At 44.3% G+C, this 24,074-nt stretch overlaps 1 protein-coding gene across 9 annotated transcripts in view; it reads left to right on the top strand.

Annotated features, from left to right (window-relative positions):
• LOC105480158 (diacylglycerol kinase gamma) overlaps positions 1–24,074 on the top strand; it is a 213,552-nt gene that overhangs the window by 178,561 nt on the left and 10,917 nt on the right. For 8 of the 9 annotated variants that reach the window (XM_071091410.1, XM_011738673.2, XM_011738670.2 and 5 more), the window contains 2 exons: positions 17,515–17,635; positions 20,854–20,914. In XM_071091410.1, coding sequence (XP_070947511.1) covers positions 17,515–17,635; positions 20,854–20,914 — 182 coding nt within the window. Of the gene's footprint in view, positions 1–17,514; positions 17,636–20,853; positions 20,915–24,074 lie in introns of those variants that run through there. The other variant, XM_024792461.2, reaches the window with a different exon arrangement.

Here is a 24,074-nt window from a genome sequence, read left to right as displayed (position 1 = left end):
TTGGCTCTGTGCCTACACGTTTGGCTGTTGTTGCCCATGTGGAGTTCCACCTGAGCTGGCTGTCCAGTGAAGCAAGGGGAGGGAGAGGGTGCCCAGTCTTGGATCCTGGGGAAGCACCAAGGGCATGGCACAAGGCTGGGTCGGTCCCCCCCCTGGGGTTGAGGAGCAAAGTCCTGGGGAGCTATGCCATTGTTTCTCTCTGGCCCCAGCCTAAAATATAAAGGCAGAGGCTTCCTGCATATTTTCTCAGCCTCTTCACTGATCCTCATACCCGCTCCTATCCAGCCTTCAGTTTCAAGCCAGCGGTGGTCTTGAGCCTGTGTTATCCACACCTGGCCCCTCTGGCTGTCTGATATTAAAGCAACTTTCCTCTCAGTGATTTCTTGGTCAATCCTATTTGAACTGCAAATGGTGTGTCCTATAAAAGGTTTTATTTTATTTATTTTATTTTATTTTATATTTTATTTTATTGTTTTGAGACGTAGTTTCTCTCTTTTTGCCCAGGCTGGAGTATAATGGCGCAGTCTCGGCTCACTGCAACCTCTGCCTCCCAGATTCAAGTGTTTCTCCTGCCTGAGCCTCCCAAGTAGCTGGGATTACAGGCGTCCGCCACCATGCCTGGCTAATTTTTGTATTTTTAGTAAAGACTGGGTTTTTGCCACGTTGGCCAGACTGGCTTCAAACTCCTGACCTCAGGTGATCTGCCTGCCTCAGCCTCCAAAAGTGCTGGGATTACAGGTGTGAGCCACTGCGCCCAGCCCCTAGAGAAGGTTATTAATGGGTAGCGCAAAATCTCCCAGGATCTCACTAGATAATACTTTTTGCAATTCTTGGTAAACAAAGACAGGGAGACAGATACCCTCGGTAGTGTTTACTTTGAGTCATTTTCCCAGCAGTGGAGACAGGCTTCCTGTCAGTTTATTCAACACATACTTAACAAAGCCCCCACCAAGTGCCAGGCACCATGGTACAATGGCGAACAAAACCAAAAACAAACATAGTCTTTATAGCCATTGGGAGTGGGGGAGCCAGGCCTCAATAAAATAATCCCATAGACAGGCATATAATTAGGAACTGTGCTAAGTGCTAAGAATTGCTTAGCTACCCAGAAAGAACCCAAGCAAGGCCAGCAAGCCAGTGTGTAGCTCATGTGGCCTCACTAGCCTGCACTCAAACCAACTGAGCAGAGCAGGCACAAGCACTCTTCAGGCAAATATGTGCAGTCATCAGATCTGCCCTCCTAGATATGGACAATTTACCTGGGAAGGGCAATACCTTGGCTCTGCTACTTTGCAAGCACATATGGTTCAATCTGTCTGTGCACTGTACCTGTGTGGATTCTCACTAATTGTATGGATTATGCTCTGAATCCCAAAGCAAGGGAATGGGATGCCATCCAGCCATCTCAGATTCATACTCCCAGGTGAGGAACTAGAGATCAGTTGAGACACCAAAATAATCGTGAGCACGAGTTCACTGTTTCTCATGGCTTTCTTTTCACCTTTATGAAGCCATACCAGAATGTGGCCTCAGGGGCTCAGGAGCTGTCCAGGTCTGTAGATTCCCAATTTTCCCATTCAGTGGAGATTTGACAGTCACAGTGAGAAATGATCCGCCACCACTCCTCCGAGTTGAGAGAAAATAAAAATGTTCAAAGTTTGCATTTAACAGAGATCCTCTCTGGCCCAGGTCTCTCCTGTGGGCCGAGACAGAGCAAGGCAGGTAACCCCCAGAGAGCCCCAGAAGTACTATGGGTGTGTGCACTGGGACTCTTCTCAGCTCTGGGAAGTAACCATGGCAACATATATGTCATTCCCGTTCAACATTTGCAGGCCTACAGAGACGCTGTTTTGCTTTTCATAGGAATTCACAGCTTTGTCATTTAGTCCTTCAAGCAGCCCACGTTGAAATCAACATGCCCCAAACTAGTCATTATCTTCCCCATCTTTACACATCCTTCCCCCTTCTAAAAACACTGCCTCTTCCCGTACCCATGTTCCCTGCCTTATTGATGTCTCACCTGTTGCCCAAGCTGGAGACCCAGAGTCACGTGTTTCCCTTCACGGCTAGCTTGAGGAACTCTCATATAATTATTTATTTACATGGTGTTTCTCCCATCAGACTGTGAGGCCCCCAGGAGGCCCCAGATGTCATAAACCCTTCTGTATCCCTGTGCCTTGCAGAGTCTCGGAGGCCTCGAAAGGGCTTGTTAATATTGGTTGACCAAATGCACCCAGTCAGGAGAACATGGAGCAGTGAGTTAGGGAATTGTTTTTGAGTTGGTCTCTCAGCAAGAATGACTTTGTGTGAGTGATGCTGGCATGCGCTGTGCCGGAGCCCCTCTGCCAGCATGCACCTGTACTGGAGCTCGGGAGGCCAGCCTCCAATTCTCACTCTTCCCTCCTCTCAAGCCCATTTCTATTCCGAGCTGACTCAACATCAGAGAGTAGCTGTGGTCTGTTTCCATAGACTTCTCATGGCATCTGATGGGATCTGCCTTGCTAGACTCTGCGGGGTTAGGCCAGGTATGTTTTTGCAGCTTCCAAATGCCGGCCATTCAACGTGGTTCTCAGATGCCTGTTTCTATAGAAACTATGATGTTTTCTATGTAATATTGAAATCCCAGAATCACAGGCTGCCTAGAAATGTAGATATTATTTTGTTCCCTGGATAAGGAAAGTGAGTACCAGCAAGGTGAAGTGGCTTGCCCTTGGCCAAACCCAGATAGAAATGCAGACCTTCTGGCTCACACAGACCAATCCTCAGTCCTCTACAGCCGGAGTTGGCAAACCTTTTCTGTAAAGGGCCATGTTGTAACTATTAAAATAATTAGGCTGTGTGCATTATACAGTCTCTGATGCAACTACTCAGCTCTGTCCACTTAGCATGAAAACCACCATATGCAATATTTAAATGAACAGGCATGGCTGTGTTCTGATAAAACTTTATTTACAAAAGCAAACAGTAGGTTGGATTTGATCCTCAAACCATGGTTAGTCAATCCCTGTGCTAGAACACCATGTGGTCCATGAACCAGGAGCCCTGGCCTTGCATGGGTGTGTGTCAGAAGCGCAGACTCTCAAGTCCCACACCAGGCCTGCTGAAGCAGAATCTGCATTTCAACAAGATCTGCTGGCGATCACACGTACACTGAAGTTTTTGAGAAGCACTGCACTGGTAGGTCTGGTTTCTCCTGAAAAAAATACCAAGAATAAACTTCATAAATTAGAAAAAGGAAGCCCAGGGAGGTTAATTGATCTATCAAAGGTCACACTAATTGGTGCATCTGGTACTGGACCCAAGTCCTAGTATTCCAAACGTACAATTCTTTCTACAAACCCCAGAGTAACCACCCCAACCCCACCCCAGCCTCCCAGTTTCTGGCTGGTCCTGACCCAACTCAAATTCACTGGAAATTCAAGTGAAGCAATCATTCACTCTTTCTCAGCTGATGTCTGAATGAGGAAGACTCTGACTCCAGCTGTGTCTCCTCCCCTCTCCCACTCCCTTCTCCAAGACCTGGGAGGGCCTGGAGAGGTGGAAATGTGCCTCAGGAGGCTGCTCAGCATCTGCAGAGGAAAAACTTGCTCACACAGGTTCAAGCTGGAGTTGAACTCCAACTGAATTCCTGCCTCAGGAGGTTTGCTGCTCAAAATAGAACCACAGAACCAAGGAACCTTTCACTTTTCACATACAGAAGAAAATTCTAGGCTAGGCTCTTTGGCAGGACTAGACACTTTAGTTTTTCCCTCTTGCGCTTGCCCATCTTGACCCCCAAACTGGTCTCTGTTCCCCTGCAGAAATTCATAGACCATTTAATATTGGGCACCACCTAAGATCCATCCCACAGCAAAAGTCCATCCTGGCCACATGCTCTGCACAGCCTGAATGTTGGTATTCTCTTTGGTCTGTTTCTATTTGGTACAAGAAGTGTTTTTCTTAGTGAGTTGGGCTTCTGTAACAGAATACCATGGACTGTGTGGTTTAAACTACAGAAATTGATCTCCCACAGTTCTGGAGGCTGGGAAGTCCAAGATCAAGCCACAAGCACACTTGGTTCCTGGTGAGAGTCCTCTTCCTGGTTTGCAGATGGACGCTTCCTGTTGTATCCTCGTGTGGAGAGATCATCTCTCCCAATCTCTTCTTATAAAGGAACTAATCACCCTAAGGACTCCCCCTAACTAAGGACTCCACCCTCATAATATGGTTATGTTCCTAAGGCCCCACCTCCAAATACCATCATATTGGAAATTAGGGCTTCAACATATGAATATGGAGGGAGGGGAACACAAACATTCAGTCCATAGCAGTGTTTAATCTTCTTAATCAGCAAATATATGTTGGGCTGTTATTTATTGAATACCTACTTATGGGACAAAACCATTGCATAATTATTTAATCCATTTTGTCTCAGGACATAATTGAAGCTCAGTGGGATTAAGTAACTGGGCCAAAATCACACAGATAACACATGATAGAGCTTGAACTCAAACCCGTCTTCAAGTATCTAAGGTGCTCCAAGTCTGCAGAGGAGGGGACAAAAATGCAATGTGGTCCAGGCCTCAAGTAGTTGACAATCTACTATTTATATGTAAGAAATATCTGTAGAACAATCATGTTAATATTGGCATAATGGGCAAGCACCATGGAATGGAAGACATGAGTTTGTAAGAGTGTGGGAGGTGGCCAAGTGTGGTGGCTCACGCCTGTAATCCCAGCACTTTGGGAGGCCAAGACAGGCAGATCAAGAGGTCAGGAGCTCGAGACCATCCTGGCTAACATGGTGAAACCCCGTCTCTACTAAAAATACAAAAAAATGAGCCAGGCATGGTGGCGGGCACCTATAGTCCCAGCTACGTGGGAGGCTGAGGCAGGAGAATGGCATGAACCCGGGAGGCAGAGCTTGCAGTGAGCCAAGATTGTGCCACTGCACTCCAGCCTGGGTGACAGAGCGAGACTCTGTCTCAAAAAAAAAAAAAGAGTGTGGGAGGCAAGGAGGCCTCCCCTTCAGAACATGTGCCCCAGCTGCCCAGCACCATGCAATGCACCTAGTAGGTGATCAACAAATGTTTGATGAACAAATGAATGAACAAGATGAAATGCATGTGTGTTAGTCCTGGCAGCTCGAAACGATTTGAAAAGACAGTGAGTAAAAGAAAGGCAACATGGGTTGGGCACTGAAACACAGAAGGAGCAAAGCAAAGACTGGAAGATGGAGACCGTTCATGTAGTTTGAACATGATCCTTTGAATAATAAGAAGAGATGAAGGTTTTTCAGCCAGGAGCAATAGGATCTGAGAGTCACGTGCAGTTTGGATTAGAAGGAAGGGAAAGAACCTGGTGGCAACGAGGCAAGGAAGGGAAAGAACCTGGTGGCAACGAGGCCAGTGAGGAGACTAATGCAGAATGCGAGCTTCCAGCTCCAGGACCTCAAATTGAGAGTTAGTAGCCCGAAGGGAAGAATGGACAGAGCCAACAGTAAGTAAGGGGTGGACAGAGGACACTGCCACACAGGTGATCCCTCCCTCCCCAGAAACCACCCAGCAGGACCCCTGCTCCTTCTCCCAACAAGCTCAGCCTCTTCCTGCCTGCCTCCACACTCAAACCTCTCCCCATCAACAGGGGCTTCTGTTAGCAGAACAGAGACATCGGCAGAGACCTTTGCCCCTGAGCACCTCTAGCGTGAGGCCGGCGCCCATCTCTTTTCATCTTCAGGTCTATTCGTCCAGCATGTGTTAAGTACTTACTTGGATCTAGCACTAGATGCCAGGAATATTTTGCATTCATCATTTCATTTTAATCCCCTACAGCACCCCTGAGGAATACTTTATAGATTAGAAAAACAAGGCCCAGGGAGGTTAACTGACCTATCCAAAACTGTGTTAGCTGGTGGATCTGGGACTAGAGCCCAAATCCTAGTATTCCAAACATAGGATTCTTTCCACACACACCCAACGCCCTCCCACACCTCCCCCTTTCTGGCCAACCCTGACCCAACCACCAGAAAAAGGCCCTCCCTGTCATGACCTTCCTCCAACTTTGCCTTTCTGGAGAATCTGAGATGATCTTAGTGAATGTGATTAGTTCCTTTATAAGATCTTTCTGAGATGATCTCTCAATAGTAGGTGCTGTAGGCAGCCCGTTGAGCTGTGATTAGTTTGGCCAATGCAGATCTCTGGAATGTACCTTATATATGCCACGCCTGAGAATCAGGATTGATTTAAGCTGGAAAATCTTACCACTAATTGATTTATTTTATTATATACAGTGTACCCTGAATGAGATTCCTGAGCTCAGTGGGTAAAGTAATGCCAGATACTATAGCAACTAGTATTTTACCTTCAAGCCGAAGAATTCAGCATTTCATTTAATAAGATCATGTAGCCAAGGTTTCCCTAAGAGGAGATGAGAAGAGGCTCACCCCCACCCAAGCTCACCTCCCTGCCTTCAGACACCCTGTCACTCCAAGGTACTTTGTCTCTGCCTTGCGTCCTTTCAAATGAGCTTATTTTTTGAATCGGGCCTTGGTTTGAATTCTAGCTTTACGGTATGCCAGCTCTCTGATATTAGGCAAGTTTCTTAGCCTCTGAGCCTGAAGGGCTTGTTGTTGTTGTTTATGTTGGGATAGTAGTTTTTAACGGAGTTGCCACGAGGATTGAAAGAAAAACCTTTGTTGGATGCAGAGTTTCCAACATTTTTCTCCCATTCTGTAAGCTGTCTGTTAACTCTGTTGATCATTTCTTTTGCTGTGCAGAAGCTCTTTAGTTTAATTAGATCCCATGTGTCAATTCCTGCTTTTGTCCTTTGTAAAGGTCTAGGCTGTGGAGTCTGTGCCCAGCACTGGACCTCACTGGGACCACCAGATCAAGATTCCATAGCTCTGATGGCTCCCAGGCCTTAAAGGACATCCCCACCCTTGGCTTCTCTTAGGGCCGTGCTCATGTCAGACCCTTGCTTCAGAGCCATTGGGACATTCCCCACCATACAGCTCTGCCAGTGCACTGCCTCCCACTCTGAAGCACCTGACCCTCATGCACAGAGCTTTCAAAGCCCACCTCCCCCAACATACAGCACCTTCATTGGAGCCCTGGGGAATCCCAGAAGATAAAGCCACACAGAATGGAGGACATATTTTTCCTGCCCCACCCACCACATAAGCAGGTTTTCAGGAACCAACAACAATGGCCATTGTGTGCAGGCCCTCACACTTTCTCTTGCCTCAGTGTAGGGCTGTACTGAATGTTCCGTCTTCTGCACAGTGTGAGGACAGGTGAGGTCTCCTACCCGTCTGTCCTTGACTCAGACCATCAGGAAATCCAGCCTCCATCTTGGCTGAAAAAGTGCAAATAGGCCTTAGGGATAGGATGCCTCCACCCTCAATTGGGGGAAACTGAGGCCCTGAGGAGGGAAGTGATTTTCCCAGGTCACACAAGTAGACAGAGCCAGAACAGACACAATTCCAGTCCTGCCTGCTGGGCCCACACGTCGCTTCTCCCTCAGGCTCTGCAGGCCCTCTCCCTGTCAGAAAGCAGTGGCTCTCCCTGCTTCTGCTTCCTACCTCTTCCCAATGGGATTATCCAGACTCAAAGGCCACTCGATGCCCTCTGGCCACTTGTATGCTTTGATGGGGCTTACAGAGCCCTGAGAGGAGCAGAAACCCACAAACCAGTGTGACAAGGGCATGGCACAAAGGAGCGGGGTACCCAACTGGCCTAAGAGTATCCAACCCATGCCTTAAAGATGTCTAGAACCTGCTCTGCTCCCACCTTGCTCAGCCCAGGAACAAGAGAAGGCAACCAGGATGGTTGTGGGATTGCGTCACACACACAGACATACACACACATACACACACACACACACACACACACACACAGCCACAGGGAAAGGAGGGGAGTTCATTTTCAAATAAAAGGGTTAGTTTCCCCCCTGTTTTGGAGTAAAAAGAAAAAAAGGAATAGAGATGCTTCACTTGCCAGAGGGCAAGTCACCCTAAATTCTCAAGGTCATAATATCTCTGCTCTTTACCGTCTCTCTGCCTTTCTCTTACTCAGAATCCTCCCTGCCCCTCCCTTCTCCTTTTTTTCACCTATCCTTCCCCTCCCTCCCTCTCATCTCCTTCTCTTCCTCCATAACCTTCTCTAAGTTACATGAATTACCATCTACACAAGGCCATGCACTTACTGTGTGGCAAAGATGGAACTTCCTGAGGATATCCCTTTGTAAAGAAACATAAAATTGCAGTAAGAGCAAGTGTTTCTTGAGGGCCCTCTCTGTGCTGCTCTGATCCCATCCTAATCATACAAGGTACTTGAGGGCATCCCTTCTAAACTTCGAGACAACCCTGCCAGTGACTTATTGTATCTATTAATACATTTTCCAGATAAAAGGCAGACTCAGAAAAGTTAAGAGCCTTCTTCCAAGTGACAGGATCAGACCCAACTCTGTCCAAAGCTCATGCTGTTTCACAACCTGTCACGAGGGTACATTCTCTGTGCTGAGTTCATGGAAGACCAAGGAATAAGCCCTCTGCCTCTCTCTTTATGACAGGGTCAGTTTCTCTGGGGAAAGCATTAATCATAGAGTATTCTTCAGCTTAGTTATGGTTGGGATGCCTGAAGGCCTGGTGATTTGAGAGGCCAGGCGGGAACGTGGGAATGGAGATTGACCAGTTAGAGCTTTCCTTTCTTACTCATTGGTTTGTTCCTGGGGAACCCCAGTCCCCTTCCCCTGTAGAAGATCAGGAAACAGTCTTTCAGGATTCTTTCCATTTTCCCACCCCTAGGCCTTTTTCAGACTACATTGCCTTTGAGCTGTGCTTTGAAGCTCTTTTGCCAGGAGCAGTGTTTCATCTGTGCAGACCAGTCCAACTGGGAGGTTCAGAGGAGCTGAGCAGTGCCCAGCTTTGTTGAGCTTTGAGTGCCCGAGCCACCAAGGACACATGCCCATCTCCACGGAAATTTGGAGGCAGGAGAGGAGCCCGAGGACATGCCTGCCGCAGCCTTAGCGGGCTAAGTCTGCAAAGAGGCCTGCCAGCTCCCACGCACCTGTCTAGACTGTGGGGACTGAACCTGGCCCCACTGCAAGCAAAACTGGGCTTGTGTCCTTTCTTTCTGAGGAGGGTAAGAAGATCCCACACACACACACAGCACTTGTCAGCTTCTCAGTAGCACAATGATAAGGGACGTGGCTTTTTATAGAACACCTTGATATTCTTTATCTCTTTTGTTCTCAGAATAACCCACGAAGTAGGGTTTATGATTATCCCTGTATGGGCAGAATTGTGTCCCCCAAAACTTCATGCATCAAAGAAGCCCTAACCCCCAGCACCTCAGAGTGTGACTGTATTTGGAGACAGAGCCTTAATGAGGTGATTAAGTTAAAATGAGTTTATTAGGGTGGGCCCTAATCCAGTCTGACTGGTGTCCTTATAAGAAGAGATTTGGACACACAGAGAAACACCAAGGGCCATATGCATGGAGGAACAGCCCTGTAAAGAGGCAGCCAGAGGGCAGCCAACTGCCAGCCAAAGGGAGGGGTCTCAGAGGAAACCCACCCTGCTGGCACTTTGACCTTGGACTTCCAGCCTCCAGAACTGTGAGAAAATACATTTCTGCCTTCTAAGCCCTCCAGCCTGTGGCTGCTTGTTTATGCAAGCCTGGTCAGACTAATACAGCCCCTGTTTTCGAGATGTGAAAACAGGCTCAGAGACAACAAATGACCTACCCTAAATGACACAGCAATTAAGCCATTAGTCCCATCCTCAAGAACTTAGTGTAGAGTTTCCCAGCTTTTTTCTTTACCTCTGTGACTCCAGTTTTTCTATCAGCGGCCATGTATTAAGTAGTGACAAATTCCTGTTTGCATTTCTAATGAATCAGATGCATACCCCTGCCAGTCAGAGCTCAACATGAGCATTGGCTAACTACTGTTATCCACTGAACTGACAGGATTGCAGCCCAAACAATAGCACCTAACATCTTAGCATGCCAGTGCTGCTGTAACCCAGGTAAACGAACAGGGCCCACAGGTTTTATCACATGACACAGATGCTCTAAGGTATGGGGCAGGCTTCCTTGCCACTATGGCGGTATGGTTTAGAAACTCTGTTGGCTCCATACATAGTCAGGTGCCCTGCACCTCCTTTCAGGGTTGTTTGATTCCCCGGGCTGCTCCATGGCAGCCCCAAGACCTGAACCCTCGTGTGCTGATGGAAGGGGAAGTGGAGTAGGAGTGGGATTGAGGGTAGCAAAGCATCCTCTTAAGCTAAGGATATCCCACACTTCCCAAAGGCACTGTAAAAGAAGAGCCCAAATCAGGACACCCAGAGATTCCCCTGCCTCTTAAATGACTGAATTTTCACTAATGCAAAAAAGCAACCAGGGGCCGGGTGCAGTGGCTCACACCTGTAATCCCAGCACTTTGGGAAGCCAAGGCGGGCAGATCACCTGAAATCAGGAGTTCAAGACCAGCCTGGCCAACATGGTGAAACCCCATCTCTGTAAAAATTAGCTGGGCATGATGGTGGGTGCCTGTAATCCCAGATACTCAGGAGGCTGAGGTGGGAGAATCTCTTGAACCTGGGAGGCAGAGGTTGTGGTGAGCCGAGATCATGCCATTGCACTCCAGCCTGGGCGACAGAGCAAGACTCCATCTCAGAAAAAAAAAAAAAAAGAAAGAAAGAAAGAAAAGAAAAGAAAAAAGCAACTAGGATGAGAATGGACAGAAAAATTATGCAATAAAGGAGAGAAGCAAAAACCAGGCTGGGTAGAAATTGACTGTTATATGCAGATTACATGAGTTAATTCATGGAAAACCTGTTACCCAGTACAATCTGGGCAAGTGCAGTCAGGTTTCTATATTCATGGGTTCTGCATTTGTGGCTTCAAGCAACAGCAGATCAAAGGTTTTTTTTTCCTAAATGGATGGTTATGCCTGTACTGAACACGTGTAGACATTTTTTCTTGTCACTATTCTCTAAACAATACAGTATAACAACCGTTTACAGAGCATTTGCATTGTATTAGGTATTATACGTAATCTAGAGATGATTTAAAGTAACAGGAGCATGTGCACTGGTTATATGCAAATACTGCACTATTTTATATCGGGGACTTGAGCATCTGTTTTGGTATTTGCAGGGGTCCTAAAACCAATCCCCCATTGATAACCGCAACTATAGTTATTATTATTATTATTATCGATTATTATCTCTTTTCTTCTTCTAGCCAAACTTGTCAAAGTCTTTGGCTCTAAAGCATCTATATTATTCAGTTTATTCAACAAACATATATCAAGAGCCTTCTATATGCCAAAGGCTGGTCTAGTTGCTAGAGATACAAAGATAAACAAAACAAGAACACAGTCCTGCAATGGAGTTGAGAGAGTGATACGTACAGAGCCAGTTGTTGGGTGAGATCCACTATCTAAGCACAGAAGAAGGAACTACTATCATGGTGCCTGGGGCATCCCAGGAGGCTAAACAGGAGTTGTCCAAGCAGAGGGATATTTGCACACCTAGCTAAGGAACTTGAACATTGTTTTTGTTTTTTGTTTCTGTTGTTTGTTTTGGCTTCCAGATGTTCCCAAAGAAAGACTGGACATGTCAGATGTGCCCCAGAGTGTTCTGCTAGCCTTTACTCATCCGTATTAAGCTCATCTGGAGTTCTGACCTTTACAGGAAGCGTAAAACTATGAGGAACATTGAAGATTTAAGAAAATGTTTTTAGCCTTAATATTATGGTCTAGGGACTCTTGTACACAGCTCTAACAAGGTAGATAGACTGACCATTGGGAGTTGTCAGGGTGAACGTGGAGAAAAAGGAAAGTGAAACTAATGTATTTTGAATGCCCAGTCTGTGCCAGCCGCTTTCACATACAGGTCTGCCATTTAAATCTCATAACCCCATTTTGAGGTCAATATTATTATTTCAAAGTTTCCATTGAAATAGCAATAGATCAAAGCAGTCATGAAATAACTTGTTGACATTCTTCTTCACTCCAACTTCTGTATATATTTTGGGCAATTTTATTGCCTAAGGCCCAAGTTCTCAAACTTAAGCATGCCTCAGAATCTTCCAGAAGGCTTGTCAGAACACAGACTGCTGGGCCCAAACTCCAGACTGTCTGATTGGGTAGGTCTAGGGTGTGGCCTAAGAATTTGCATTTCTATCAAGTTCCCAGGTGATGCTGAGGCTGCCGGTCCAGAACCAGACTTTGAGAACCACTGACCAATGGGAATGATCCACCCAATAACTTAGCCCAGCGGTTCCCAAACTGTGCTGCATTTTTCAATCACCTGGAAATACTTAAAAACAAAGACTGATGCCTAGTTCCTATGCTCACACGTTCTGATTTAATTGGTATAGGGTGCAACCTGGTATTGTTGATTTTAAAAGCTCCCTAGGTCATTGTAACACTCAGCAAAGTTTAGGAACCACTGGCCTAGCCTCATTTCTCCTTGACTCTAATCCCACCCTCCACCATCCATTTCAGCTGCCCACCACTGGGACTACAGGTGGAATTTGTCATCAGCTAGTGCTGTTCACAGCTCCTCTCCCCAGCCCTCTCTTTCACTGTCTCAGAACAGCTGTTTCTAGAACTCCTTAAGTCTCTTACTCACCTTCTCCCTTTTCATTCAGTCCATCTCCTTTCCTATTCAACCTAGACCCTGTGGCACAGTAATTACTGCAGCCATCTCCTGCCCACAGCCAATATCATCAATGCCCTTGTCTTCCTTGTTCTTTCTTTGACTATATCTACCTGAGAGAGTTTGAGGAGGAGCATCTAAGTCAAACTGCAGGCACAGGAATTTGAAGTTCCTTTTAAACTTCTGGAAGTTGATGACACTTGACCTGAGTTTTGATAGATAAATGAAAGTGGGAGAAAGCATATGTAGAGTATATTTAAAAGCACAGAGGAGGAAACAGTAGGGTTTGCCTGGGGAATGACATGTTGTGTGTGTCTGCAGCAGGCATCTAGTCCCACAAAGACAGGAAGTAAACTGCAGAGGCAGCCCCTTGCCAGATGGAAATTGGACCTTGGGCATTAAACCGGAGAGTGTGAGCATTATTTTTATAACTGTGAAGAGCAGTTGATATGTTTTTCTACATGACTTTTGTTATAACATTAATGCATACTTATGGAAAATAAGAAATACCAAAAAGTATAAAGAAGAAAATAATAATTACCTTTCATTTAATTACCCAGAACTCACCACCGTTAAGATTTTGTTGGGATTTGTCCTTCTCTTTTATGCATATTCTTACCTAGTTGAAAGAACGCTATACAAGTAAGTTTACATCTTGCCTTCACACTTAACATTTTAACATAAACAATATTTAATGTTATTGAAACTTCGTAAATATTTTAATGTCAGCAAAAAAATTTCATCACATAGATACCATATCACTTATTTAACTATTCCCATACAGGAAGAAATGGGGGTAGGGAGATTTCCTGTTGCAAATGATGCCTCAATGTACATATTTGTATGAAGTTAGTTTCTATCAGTGATTTTCATGATCAATACCAAGAAAGAAATTAATGGATCAAGCAGTAAGGAAGTTTTATACTCAGTAAAATTGGCCAAATTGTTTCCTTCCTACCAGTTTACGTTTTCAGTGTGAAAGTATGCACACTGCATGTTCCCTTCTCCAGCATTTGGTGTTTTCTGTTTGTTTGTTTGTTTGTTTGTTTGAGACAGAGTCTTGCTCTGTCGCCCAGGCTGGAGTGCAGTGGTGCGATCTTGGCTCACTGCAATCTCTGCCTCCCGGGTTCAAGCGATTCTCCTGTCTCAGCCTCCCAAATAGCTGGGATTACAGGCACCCACCACCACACCCGGCTTATTATTTTTTATTTTTATTTTTTTGCATTTTTGGTAGAGACAGGGTTTCACCATATTGGCCAAGCTAGTCTTGAACTCCTGACCTCAGATGATCTGCCTGCCTCGGCCTCCCAAAGTGCTGGGATTACAGGCGGGAGCCACCGCGCCCGGCCAGCCCTTGGTATTATAATGGGTGCCACTGAGGATTTTTCATATGTGGATGACATAATCAGATTTGCATTTCCTGGAGGCTGAACTGAATGGGCCAGATTGGAACCCCTACTGTCATCCTTGCTTTTCCTCCCTTGCCTCCACATTCTCCTTTTTCTATTTTCCCATTTGTTATCATCCTCTTTTCTTGGAGCGCTTATATTATGTGTTCACTACAGGCAAAACACTGTACAAGGCTTTGCTACCAAGAAATAAATAAGAGCAGCACTGAAAGTCCTAGCTCTATGGATGCGACAAGCTCATGCTGGCCCAGAGACCCTCTTCCTCTAGCTCTGGCCAAAAAGAGTCTCTGGACAGTAATTCTCCTGAGGAAATAATACATTTTATATTTCACAGTGAAATTGCCAAGTGGGTTTATTGCTTAATTATTTTTTTTTCTTCATCCTGTGACCTTCCAGCCCCACCCATGATCATCCCTGTGCCTGGAATGTCCTTCTTCCTTCCTCTTTTCAACCCAAAAATTACCTTGGTGCTCATTCAACCTTCAAGACCTCTTTTAGAGCTCTGGAACACCTGCCTTCTGTACCTTGCCCCAGCAGAATCAGTCACTCAGGTTTCCTTGATCCTGCAGTCCAATTACAGCATTTTCTACACCTAACTTGGTTTCTCCCTCTTGGCTAAGAGCCCTTCAACAATAGAACATTTTGCATCCCAACTCTTACAAGACAGTGTCTGGCACCGAGTTGTTACTCAGTAACTGTTGAATGAATGAGTGAGTGAGTGAATGAATTCCTGTTTTACTAAGGTGCATGCATACACATTCCATCTTAAATACTAGTGAGTTGAAGAGTGTAAAGGCAATATGGAGATGACATGAATTGCCAACATCACACCCTGAATCATTGATGCTTAAGGTAAAACAGACACCCGGTATACCAGATGTCTCAATCTAAACATTAATTGTTCTGTGTGCCTAGACACTGACTTGCATTCTGTTCTCTTTCATTTTAACTCCAAATTTAAGTTGTACCTGAGTTTCTCTGTGATAGAGGAAGTAAAGGGGATTAAGTGATACCAGAATTTCCCAAAATACATTCCTAAAAAATGGAAGCTGTGGGTTGTTCATAGGCATCACACACAAGAAAAGGGTCTTGTGGTCTTATAACTTTGGGAAACAATGTTACATAGATTTCTTTACCTCAAGACCTCTCTGTAGGCATTCTCGGAAGTAGAAGGAAAGATCAGTTAGGCAATGGTAGAGAAGTAAAAGAGCAATCAGGTCTTGCCTCAGTTGTAGTCATCCCAGCCTCTCTCTGCCAGGGAAAACTCAAAGGCAGGATGGCAAACAGTATGCCAAGATCCTAGCCCCTTTCCCTACAAATCTCCTCAGTCCCACATCTGTGTAAGCCCCTGCCCCCACCCACCCACCATGCTGATGAGATCAGCCTTCATTACTTCTCTTCTAGAGCCAGGAAGCAAGGTAATGTGTGGGAAGTGATAGCTGCAAGGTAATGTGTGGGAAGTGATAACAACTTTGGAGTTAAAGCCATTCAACGGGAAAATTTGTTAAAAGACCAAGACATTGTAAAGCTGAAACACTTGAGTCTATTAAGTTCCCTGCTTCTTAGAACATTTTGTTACCAGGGAATGTTTTAAGGAGGGAAAACATTGAACTATCACAGCACCATCAGATACCAAAGCCTGGTACAAAGAACAACATTTTACAAGACATCTGTCTCTGCCACTCAAGAGACTTCTGAAAAGTTCTGCTTCTCTTTTCTCCCCCTCTCTCCTAGCCCAACATCAACCCTCAACCCCCCCTCACCCCTAGACATACTCTATACCTTTCTCTCCTCCTCTTCCCTGTTTTCCTCTCCATCCTCCTTCTCTCTCTACCTTACACACACACACAAACACACACACGCACATTCATAGCCCATGTTTTCACAGACACTATTGGAATGACACAGTGAGCTAGACCATCCAACGTTATTCAACCCTCTTTGGTAAGAAGGAGGCTAATTAAGTGACTAGAGGTTTAGACATTCACTGTTTATTAGGTCCAAACTCCAGAGAGCCTGGAGCATTCTCCTAAACAAACATTACCCTTTCGTGGATTCTTATTCCAAGTCCAAATGAGATGGAGTGTTTAAGGAGAAACAGTATCTTTTCACAAACATGAAGAAAGGAGTATGAGGGGAGAATGTGATTGTCAATAGAGGTAGAGGGGAAAAGCTATGTGCCTGTCACAGAAAGACTGATGCAAGCCGTGTATCTGTTGGCAGCTAATGTCCATTAGTGATCGTCAGTAATTTAGACTAGCAAAGTTAACACATTTGTGGTCAGCCCAATGGTTTGTTTAACTGTCTTCACTAGGAATACATCCGTCAAGAGACTGTTTTTTAAACAATAGTTAGCCTTCTAAACAAGAGTAACGACAAACTCAAATATCTCCTTGCCAATCTTAACACTGTTATACTATACCAGGAGGCACTTTACAAGATAGAAGCCACCTGTTAAATAAGCAACAGCATTAACATAGACACAGTTTTTTAGTTTGTAGATATTAAGGGGATGTTAGTGATTAGCCACAACTTATGAGAAAGCTACTTTTGTCTTGGTAGGCAGAGGAGTGGAAGCTTTTTAAAAATCTGCCTTTTTATTTTGCTTCTGTTTTAAGTAAACGAAAGTTGTGCTGGAAAAGCGAGTTTTGAGCCCAACATCAAACATTAATGCTGCTATTGCTTTCACAAGAAACTGCGGAGCCACCATCCAAGCCTCAGCAATGCTGAAGAAAAGGACCTCATCTAAGTTCTGAATGAGAAGCAAATCCCACTGTGGGAGACCATTGGTCCTGAGTGACTCTGAGCCTGAGCCTCCAACTTCCTGCCCCTCCTTTTCTACTGTGGGCTCACAGACTCTGATGTTGGTGAAATGTTCTTTTCCTTGGCTTAGATTAGGCACCTGGTGTCCTGAAAGAGGTCACTGGTTTTCCTGAGGATATCCAAGGAGGTTGGCTCACCAGTGACTTACCACAGGCCAAATTTGAGGTTAATTAACCATCAGTCGTTGTCAGTGGGGCCAAATGTTATTCAGACATTCAGAGAAAAGAGACTTGGTCCAGCTTTGGGTAATGGCCCTCATCAACATTCCTTCCTATCCTAGTTCCAAACCAATATATCTTTAGCTGCACTGGGAGGTTGAAAATGATCAGAAATAGCTGGTTTGTCATTTATGTCACTCTACATTTGAAGAGGCTTCTTGATATGGTAACCTATTTATTGGATATATATGATATCTGAATCAAAATCTTTTTTCACTAAAACTGACCATCTCCTCATGAAAAGGTACATTTATTGATCTTTGGGGAAACACCCTATTCAGAGTGAGTATGAAAAAGGTGTTTGGTGGGAGATGAAGGGATACAGACATTAGCCATCTGGGGACCAGACTTTCTGGCCAGAACTTATCTGAGGAACAGAGAGATGTATATGCACTACTTTTGCTGTCTCACTTTGCAGACCTCAGTGACCAACTCCTTGAAGTGGTGGGGCTAGAAGGAGCCATGGAGATGGGGCAGATCTACACCGGCCTGAAGAGTGCAGGCAGAAGGCTGGCCCAGTGCTCCTCTGTCACCATCAGGTATGCCTCTTTGTCACCAAACAGCCTCTGCGTCTCCCCATCTCCCTACACATTCGTGCAGACAACTAAGAAGCCATCTTTGGATTTTAGGGCAGGGAGAGTCAGCACAAAAGCTTGATGATGTTTGTAAAGAACGTCTTTGTAGACCATTTCCCAAACAGGATGTAATGCGCCCATCTAAAACATCAACTGGAGGACCCGCCACAACCAGTTTGCTGTTCTATTAAACTGACCTGGTGAAGTTCTCTAAACAGGAGTATAAGATTAAATGGTCCAGAGACCAAAGGTCCAACTCCTTGGCGTTTTTATATTTGCAAATTAAAATGTTAGATAGATGGCAGAGGGATGCCAGAGGGAACACTCTGATGAAAAAACGATGTGTCTGCTCTGCTCTGCTCTTTCTCAGACAGTGACCTGAGAAATGCTATTTCCTATATGTCTTTGTATGCTAAGCCATCAACATCAGCAAAACTGGCACAATTGACAGAGAGGATGACAACTCTAGGATACGGACCACACAGGTTAGCCACTGCAGGCTCCTGGAAGAGATGACGTCTAATCGAGAGGATCCTCTGATTTCAGTTGCCTCTGATTAATCAATGCAGCTCATCACACTTTGTCTGAGATTTTTCTCCCACCTGATTATGTCAGAAGTCTTTATTCCTTTCCTTTTTCACTGAATTACTATGGACCAAATCTATTAACACGCCTTGGGGATCGCCTAGAGGAGTCCACAGGATGCTGGGTTTCCCAAAGGTATTTGACCACAGAATTCTTTTCTCCCATGGGCAAGTATTATCAGAGCACATTGGAAGAAACTCTGCCCTTGGCACTACATTGCATTCCTCAGAAAGGTCCCCACAGCAGATTCCCTGAGGTCTCTTAGCTGAAGGTCTGCTCCATCAACCCCTTTTCTTCATTTCCTCTTTCTGTCTTTTCTATTCTCCAAAGCTTTGCTCTCCTTTCTTTCTGAGCTGTTGTCCTGATGCGGTCCCTGTTTTCCAGATTAATTCTTGAGTCCTGTCCATTCTCCAGGACTCTAATACTGAGTAGGTCCAGTCTGTTAACACATCTAACCCATAACTTATGAAAACCACAGAGAACAGAATATCCTGATCCTTGAGGAATCCAAAAGCCATGTATAAGGAGGAGGACTTTTTCTTCACATTCAGTAGCTCTATTTCCAGATAGAAACAGAGGGAGTGAGCCAGGAGCCCCATCCTCCTGGCCATTTCCTGAATACCATCCCCAGCCTCAAGAACCAAAATGCTACTCTTTACTCTTGTTTTTGTTAGTAGATTTATTGTTTTTATTATTAAATACCCTCAGGGTCGATCAGAGAATCATCACATCAGAAGACAGCTTTTCCCTCCCATTTTATAATTTCAAGAACAGAACAGTTGCCAAACAAGGTGAGGGCTTCCATGTCAATGGGTGATAACTGTTCCCTGCTCACCCAGACCAGAGGCCTCCAAAAGAGCCTGCCTTTTCTTCCAAAGGCAATGTAGTATGAATTCATAACTCTTCTGCAGAGGGACGTCAGACAACTTCATCTCTCTCCTTTTAAAATCTATGGCGGGGGGTGGTGGCTCACATCTTTAATCCCAACACTTTGGGAAGCTGAGGAAGGAAGATTGCTTGAGGCCAGGAGTTCAAGACCAATGGGGGCAACATAGCAAGACCCCCTTCTACAAAAGATTTTTAAATTAACCAGGTGTGGTGATGTGCACATGTAGTCTTAGCTATTCAGGAGGCTGAGGTAGGAGGATTGCTTGAGCCCAAGAGGTCAAGGCTGTAGTAAGCTATGATCACATGACTGTACTCCAGCCTGAGAAACAGAGTGAGACTCTGTCGCTTTTTAAAAAATCCATATGCCAAGGCCAGAAAAGCCTTGTCTCAAGCAAGAAGGCAACACTTTTACCTCTCCTCTGGGGAGAGTATTCCTGGATGACCCCGTTTCCCAGGTAAGCCAGGCCCACAATCCATGCAACCCCAGAGTGTACTTGTTCAGGAGATTTTTTAAAAGGATTGAGGTTGGGCCGGGTACGGTGGCTCACGCCTATAATCCCAGCACTTTGGGAGTACAAGGCGGGGCAGATCACGAGGTCAGGAAATCGAGACCATCCTGCCCAACATGGTGAAACTCCGTCTCCACTAAAAATACAAAAAAATTAGCTGGGCATGGCGGCGGGCACTTGTAGTCCCAGCTACTTGGGAGGCTGAGGCAGGAGAATGGCGTGAACCCAGGAGGCGGAGCTTGCAGAGAGCCAAGATGGCACCACTGCACTCCAGCCTGGGCGGCAGAGCGAGACTCCATCTCAAAAACAAAACAAAACAAAAAACAGGATTGAGGTTAGAATAGATTGCAAGGCAAGACACACTCAGACCTGAGCTGTATGTTGTATAAATTGGAGACATTACCTCATTGACATGATGCAACCTCTCACTCAACATAGAGACCAGGCCAGTTCCCCTTTCAGAGTGGAGTTTTTGGCATGCACTCCGTGCCTTCTAGCTGATTGTTTGAGGAGCATCTGCTCAGTGGTGGTGCTGCCATGCTCACTGGTCACTGTGTCCCAGACTTCTGTGGATTTCACTGCTCATCCACAGCAGTATTTCTCAAACTGGGGTCTGAGGACCAAGGCAGTAGAATCCCCTGTAGTGCTTATTAAAACACAGACCTGGCCGAGCACGGTAGCTCACGCCTGTAATCCCAGCATTTTTGGGAGGCTGAGGCAGGCGGATCACCTGAGGTCGGGAGTTCGAGACCAGCTTGACCAACATGGAAAAACTCCATCTCTACTAAAAATACAAAAAATTAGCCGGGTGTGGTGGTGCATGCCTGTAATCCCAGCTACTTGGGAGGCTGAGGCAGGAGAATTGCTTGAACCCGGGAGGTGGAGGTTGTAGTGAGCCAAGATTGTGCCATTGCACTCCAGCCTGGGCAACAAGAGCAGAACTCCGTCTCAAAAAAACAAAACAAAACACACACACACACACAGAAACACAGACCACTGGGCCTGGCCCCAGACCTGCCAAGTTAGACTCCCTGAGGTGGTCTCAGAAATCTATTTTTAACAAGTTCTCCAAAAGAGTCTTAGAGAACCACTCTTAGGTGGGCAGATAAGGTTTTCCTACTTCTGTTTTCCTGGTGGGAACAACCTTGATTCTCTCACTTGAAAAAGCTCACTGTGTTCTCTTGGTGTTCTGGGTTCCAGGACAAACAAGCTGCTGCCAATGCAAGTGGATGGAGAACCCTGGATGCAGCCATGTTGCACGGTGAGTCTTGCCAATCTTTGAGATGGGGATGAGCAGCCTTATTTTTGAGCTCTTTTGGGCACTGACTTAATATGAAATCACTGAATCTCGGAGTTGCAGGGATCGTGGAAGACTATCTAGTGCAACCCCTCTTCCACTTTGTTTATCCACCCACTCATTTACCTACCAGCTCTTATCAAACACCTGCTATATGCCAGACACTGTGAGGCACCAGCCACAAAACTGAATGAGACATAGAACTGACTTCGAGGAGTTCACAGTTCTAGTCAGTGAATTCTGAGACTTCACCTACTGTATCCTGGACAGTCTCAGCTTGAATCATGTCAATGGCAAGGAATTTAGTACCTCAAGAGGAAGACTGTTCTGCTGATGAACAAGTCAAATTGCTTCCTTATGTGGAAGCCAAATCTACACACTTACCTTACCTAGAATTTGGTAGGGTAGCTCCTCTGACTGCTGGAGCTCCCAGGAGAAAATTTCTCGCAGAGCACAGACATGCCTCCCAACCAGTGCACCCACAGCCCTGATAACCTACTTGAAAATTCCACTGAATGAGTCACCACACGGGTTATCTATTTTGTTTATGGCACTATCACCCAGAACGTAGAACAGTGCCTGGTTTGTAACAGTTGCACAATAATATATGTCAAATGATGAATAAAAGATTGAACAAATGAACTAACAAAAATAGAGTATCTCCATTCCCAGACTTACTGTATTCATTAGCTCTCTTTTTAACACCAGTACAGGAGCCATGCATCCTTCCTTCTTAGAGTTTGTCCTCAGTTAGAAACGCAGCTAGAATTTCTGTGGTGAAGAGCAATCATTGTTCTGGTTTTCAGGGCCTCTGCTGGGATACTACATGTGTCATACCCTCAATAAGATTGCAGCTATGCAAATTTCAAAAGATAAAGTGGAGTTTCTAAGCTTCCTCACTCTAGTGGAGTATTCAGATACTTTGATCACCTGCTATTTTGAGCCCTTTAGAACATCAAGTTGTCTTCTACTAGAGAGAGGGTTTCCTGAACCTGCTGAGAAAAGGTAGCATCTCCTATAAAGGTTATCAAAAACAGAAATTTCTCTGGAAAAATCTTACCTCGATCTTATGAAGACTAAGAAAAAAATGAAAACACACTATATCAAATAATGGCTTTCCACCCTGCTGAAGTTAGGACGGACGGAGGGAGTTTCTACTGTTTATCATTTGATGGAACTGAATTGAGAAGAATCTATCCAAGCTCCTCCTATCTCCAACCCCCCTACAAAAAAAAGGTGGAAGAAATCAAACGCTCTCCTACCTGGTTCAGTCCTAGCTGAAAACTGGATTGCTATTCCTATCAATTCAAGCACTGGATTTTGAAGTAGCTAAATACTTCTCCCTATGCCCACACCCACCCTTCCTCCACACCAGCCTTTAGAGATTACAACTCACTATGAAAAAATTTGTGAACCAATGATTTCATAGTGTGAGGTCCAGAAATCCATATGGAAAGGTATATTCATCTGCTTTGACTGCCATAATAGAATACCACAGACTGACAGCTTAAACAACAGAAATTTAGTTTCTCACAGTTCTGGAGGCTGACAACACAAGACCAATGTGCCAGAAGGGCTGGTTTCTGGGGAAGCCTCTCTTCCTGACTTCCAATGGCCGCCTTCTTGTTATATCCTCACATGGCTTTTCCTCTATGTTTGCACACTCCTTTCTCTTCTTAAAGGAACACCAGTTCTAATGGATTAGGGCCCCACCCTTGTGACCTCATTTAACCTTAATTACCTCCTTAAAAGCCCTATATACAGATATAGTCACATTGGGGGTTAGGGATTCAACATATGAATTTGGGGGGACACAATTTAGTCCATAACAGAAGGTAACAGAAAATCATTCTTAAACTTGCAAGGGTTAAAACCCATGTACCCCTTGTTGAAACATCTTCTTGAAGGTATACACCGACTAAGAAGTGATTCAAAATTAAAGCCTTAAGAATGGACTATCGCAGCCCAAAAGAACTTTTGGTAAAAATGGAAACCACTGAAATTAGAATGAAGTTTCCAAAAACCTGCTAAATATGGTTATGCAACTAAATGCTAATGGCAAAAATCATTCTTTGAAAGTGAAGACATATCATGTGAACATTAATAACCTGTATCCCAAACCTAAGATTATGTTAACAAAGGCCAAAAACGCAGGAGACACTGCTGAAGGAATAGTAAAGATACGTGAAGTTTCTCATTGTCTCTCTTCACTTTGATGATAAAACATATAAATCAGAAGATAATTTTAATAGGTAGACAATCACTAGTAAAACTAAAAATAGGGCGCACGCCTTTCAAATCTGGAAGAATTCAAAATATATAAACTCTATTAATGTAGCACAGGATAGAAAGCAAAAAATAAGCCAACATTTAAAAATTTTTTGAATCAAGTCGAATGATGTTAAGACTATATATACACACACACATATATATACACACATATACATATATATACACACATATATTACACATATATAAAAGAAAAATAGATGAGTTAAAGTTCCCTATTAAAAGACCAATTCTCTCATATTGAGTTAAAAATGAAAATCCAAATATATGCTTCTTACAAAAGATACATCTAAAATGAAAGGTTATACATATGTATATATAATGTATATCTTCTTATTTTATCCTTTATCAGGTACAGAGAAATTAAAAGGAAGAAATAGTAATGTTAATTGTGCTAATTTTAGACAAACTAACCTTCCCATGTTTCTAAAGCATAAAGCAGAATAAGTAAATGCATTTTTTATTTGATAAAAAGTACACTCAATTATGAGATATAGTGGTCATAAAATGTTAGATATTTAATAACAGAATAAAAATATATACTGTGAAAAAATAATATCAATATATATTCTGAGAAAAGGTTGATATAGAAGAAGTTGACAGACAGATATTGAGAAGCTTTAAAATATTTGTTTCCATCTTTGAGGCTAAGTAGCCAAAAAAAAAAAAAAAACGCTTGGATGAAATAACTCTATAACTCATAAAGAAATTAAATATGATATTTGTTCAAGCATTCATATTTACTAAAATAGATCAGAAACTAGTTTACAAGGCAAAAAGCGCCATAAAACCTAGTTGCAGAAATTATAAAGGTCATTTTATTTGACCACAAAGT

The sequence above is a fragment of the Macaca nemestrina genome, chromosome 2, assembly GCF_043159975.1.
Source record: "Macaca nemestrina isolate mMacNem1 chromosome 2, mMacNem.hap1, whole genome shotgun sequence".
Classification (NCBI taxonomy): Eukaryota; Metazoa; Chordata; class Mammalia; order Primates; family Cercopithecidae; genus Macaca; species Macaca nemestrina.
Note: the sequence above shows the minus strand (reverse complement) of the source record. Positions and strands in the feature narration are given on the sequence as shown.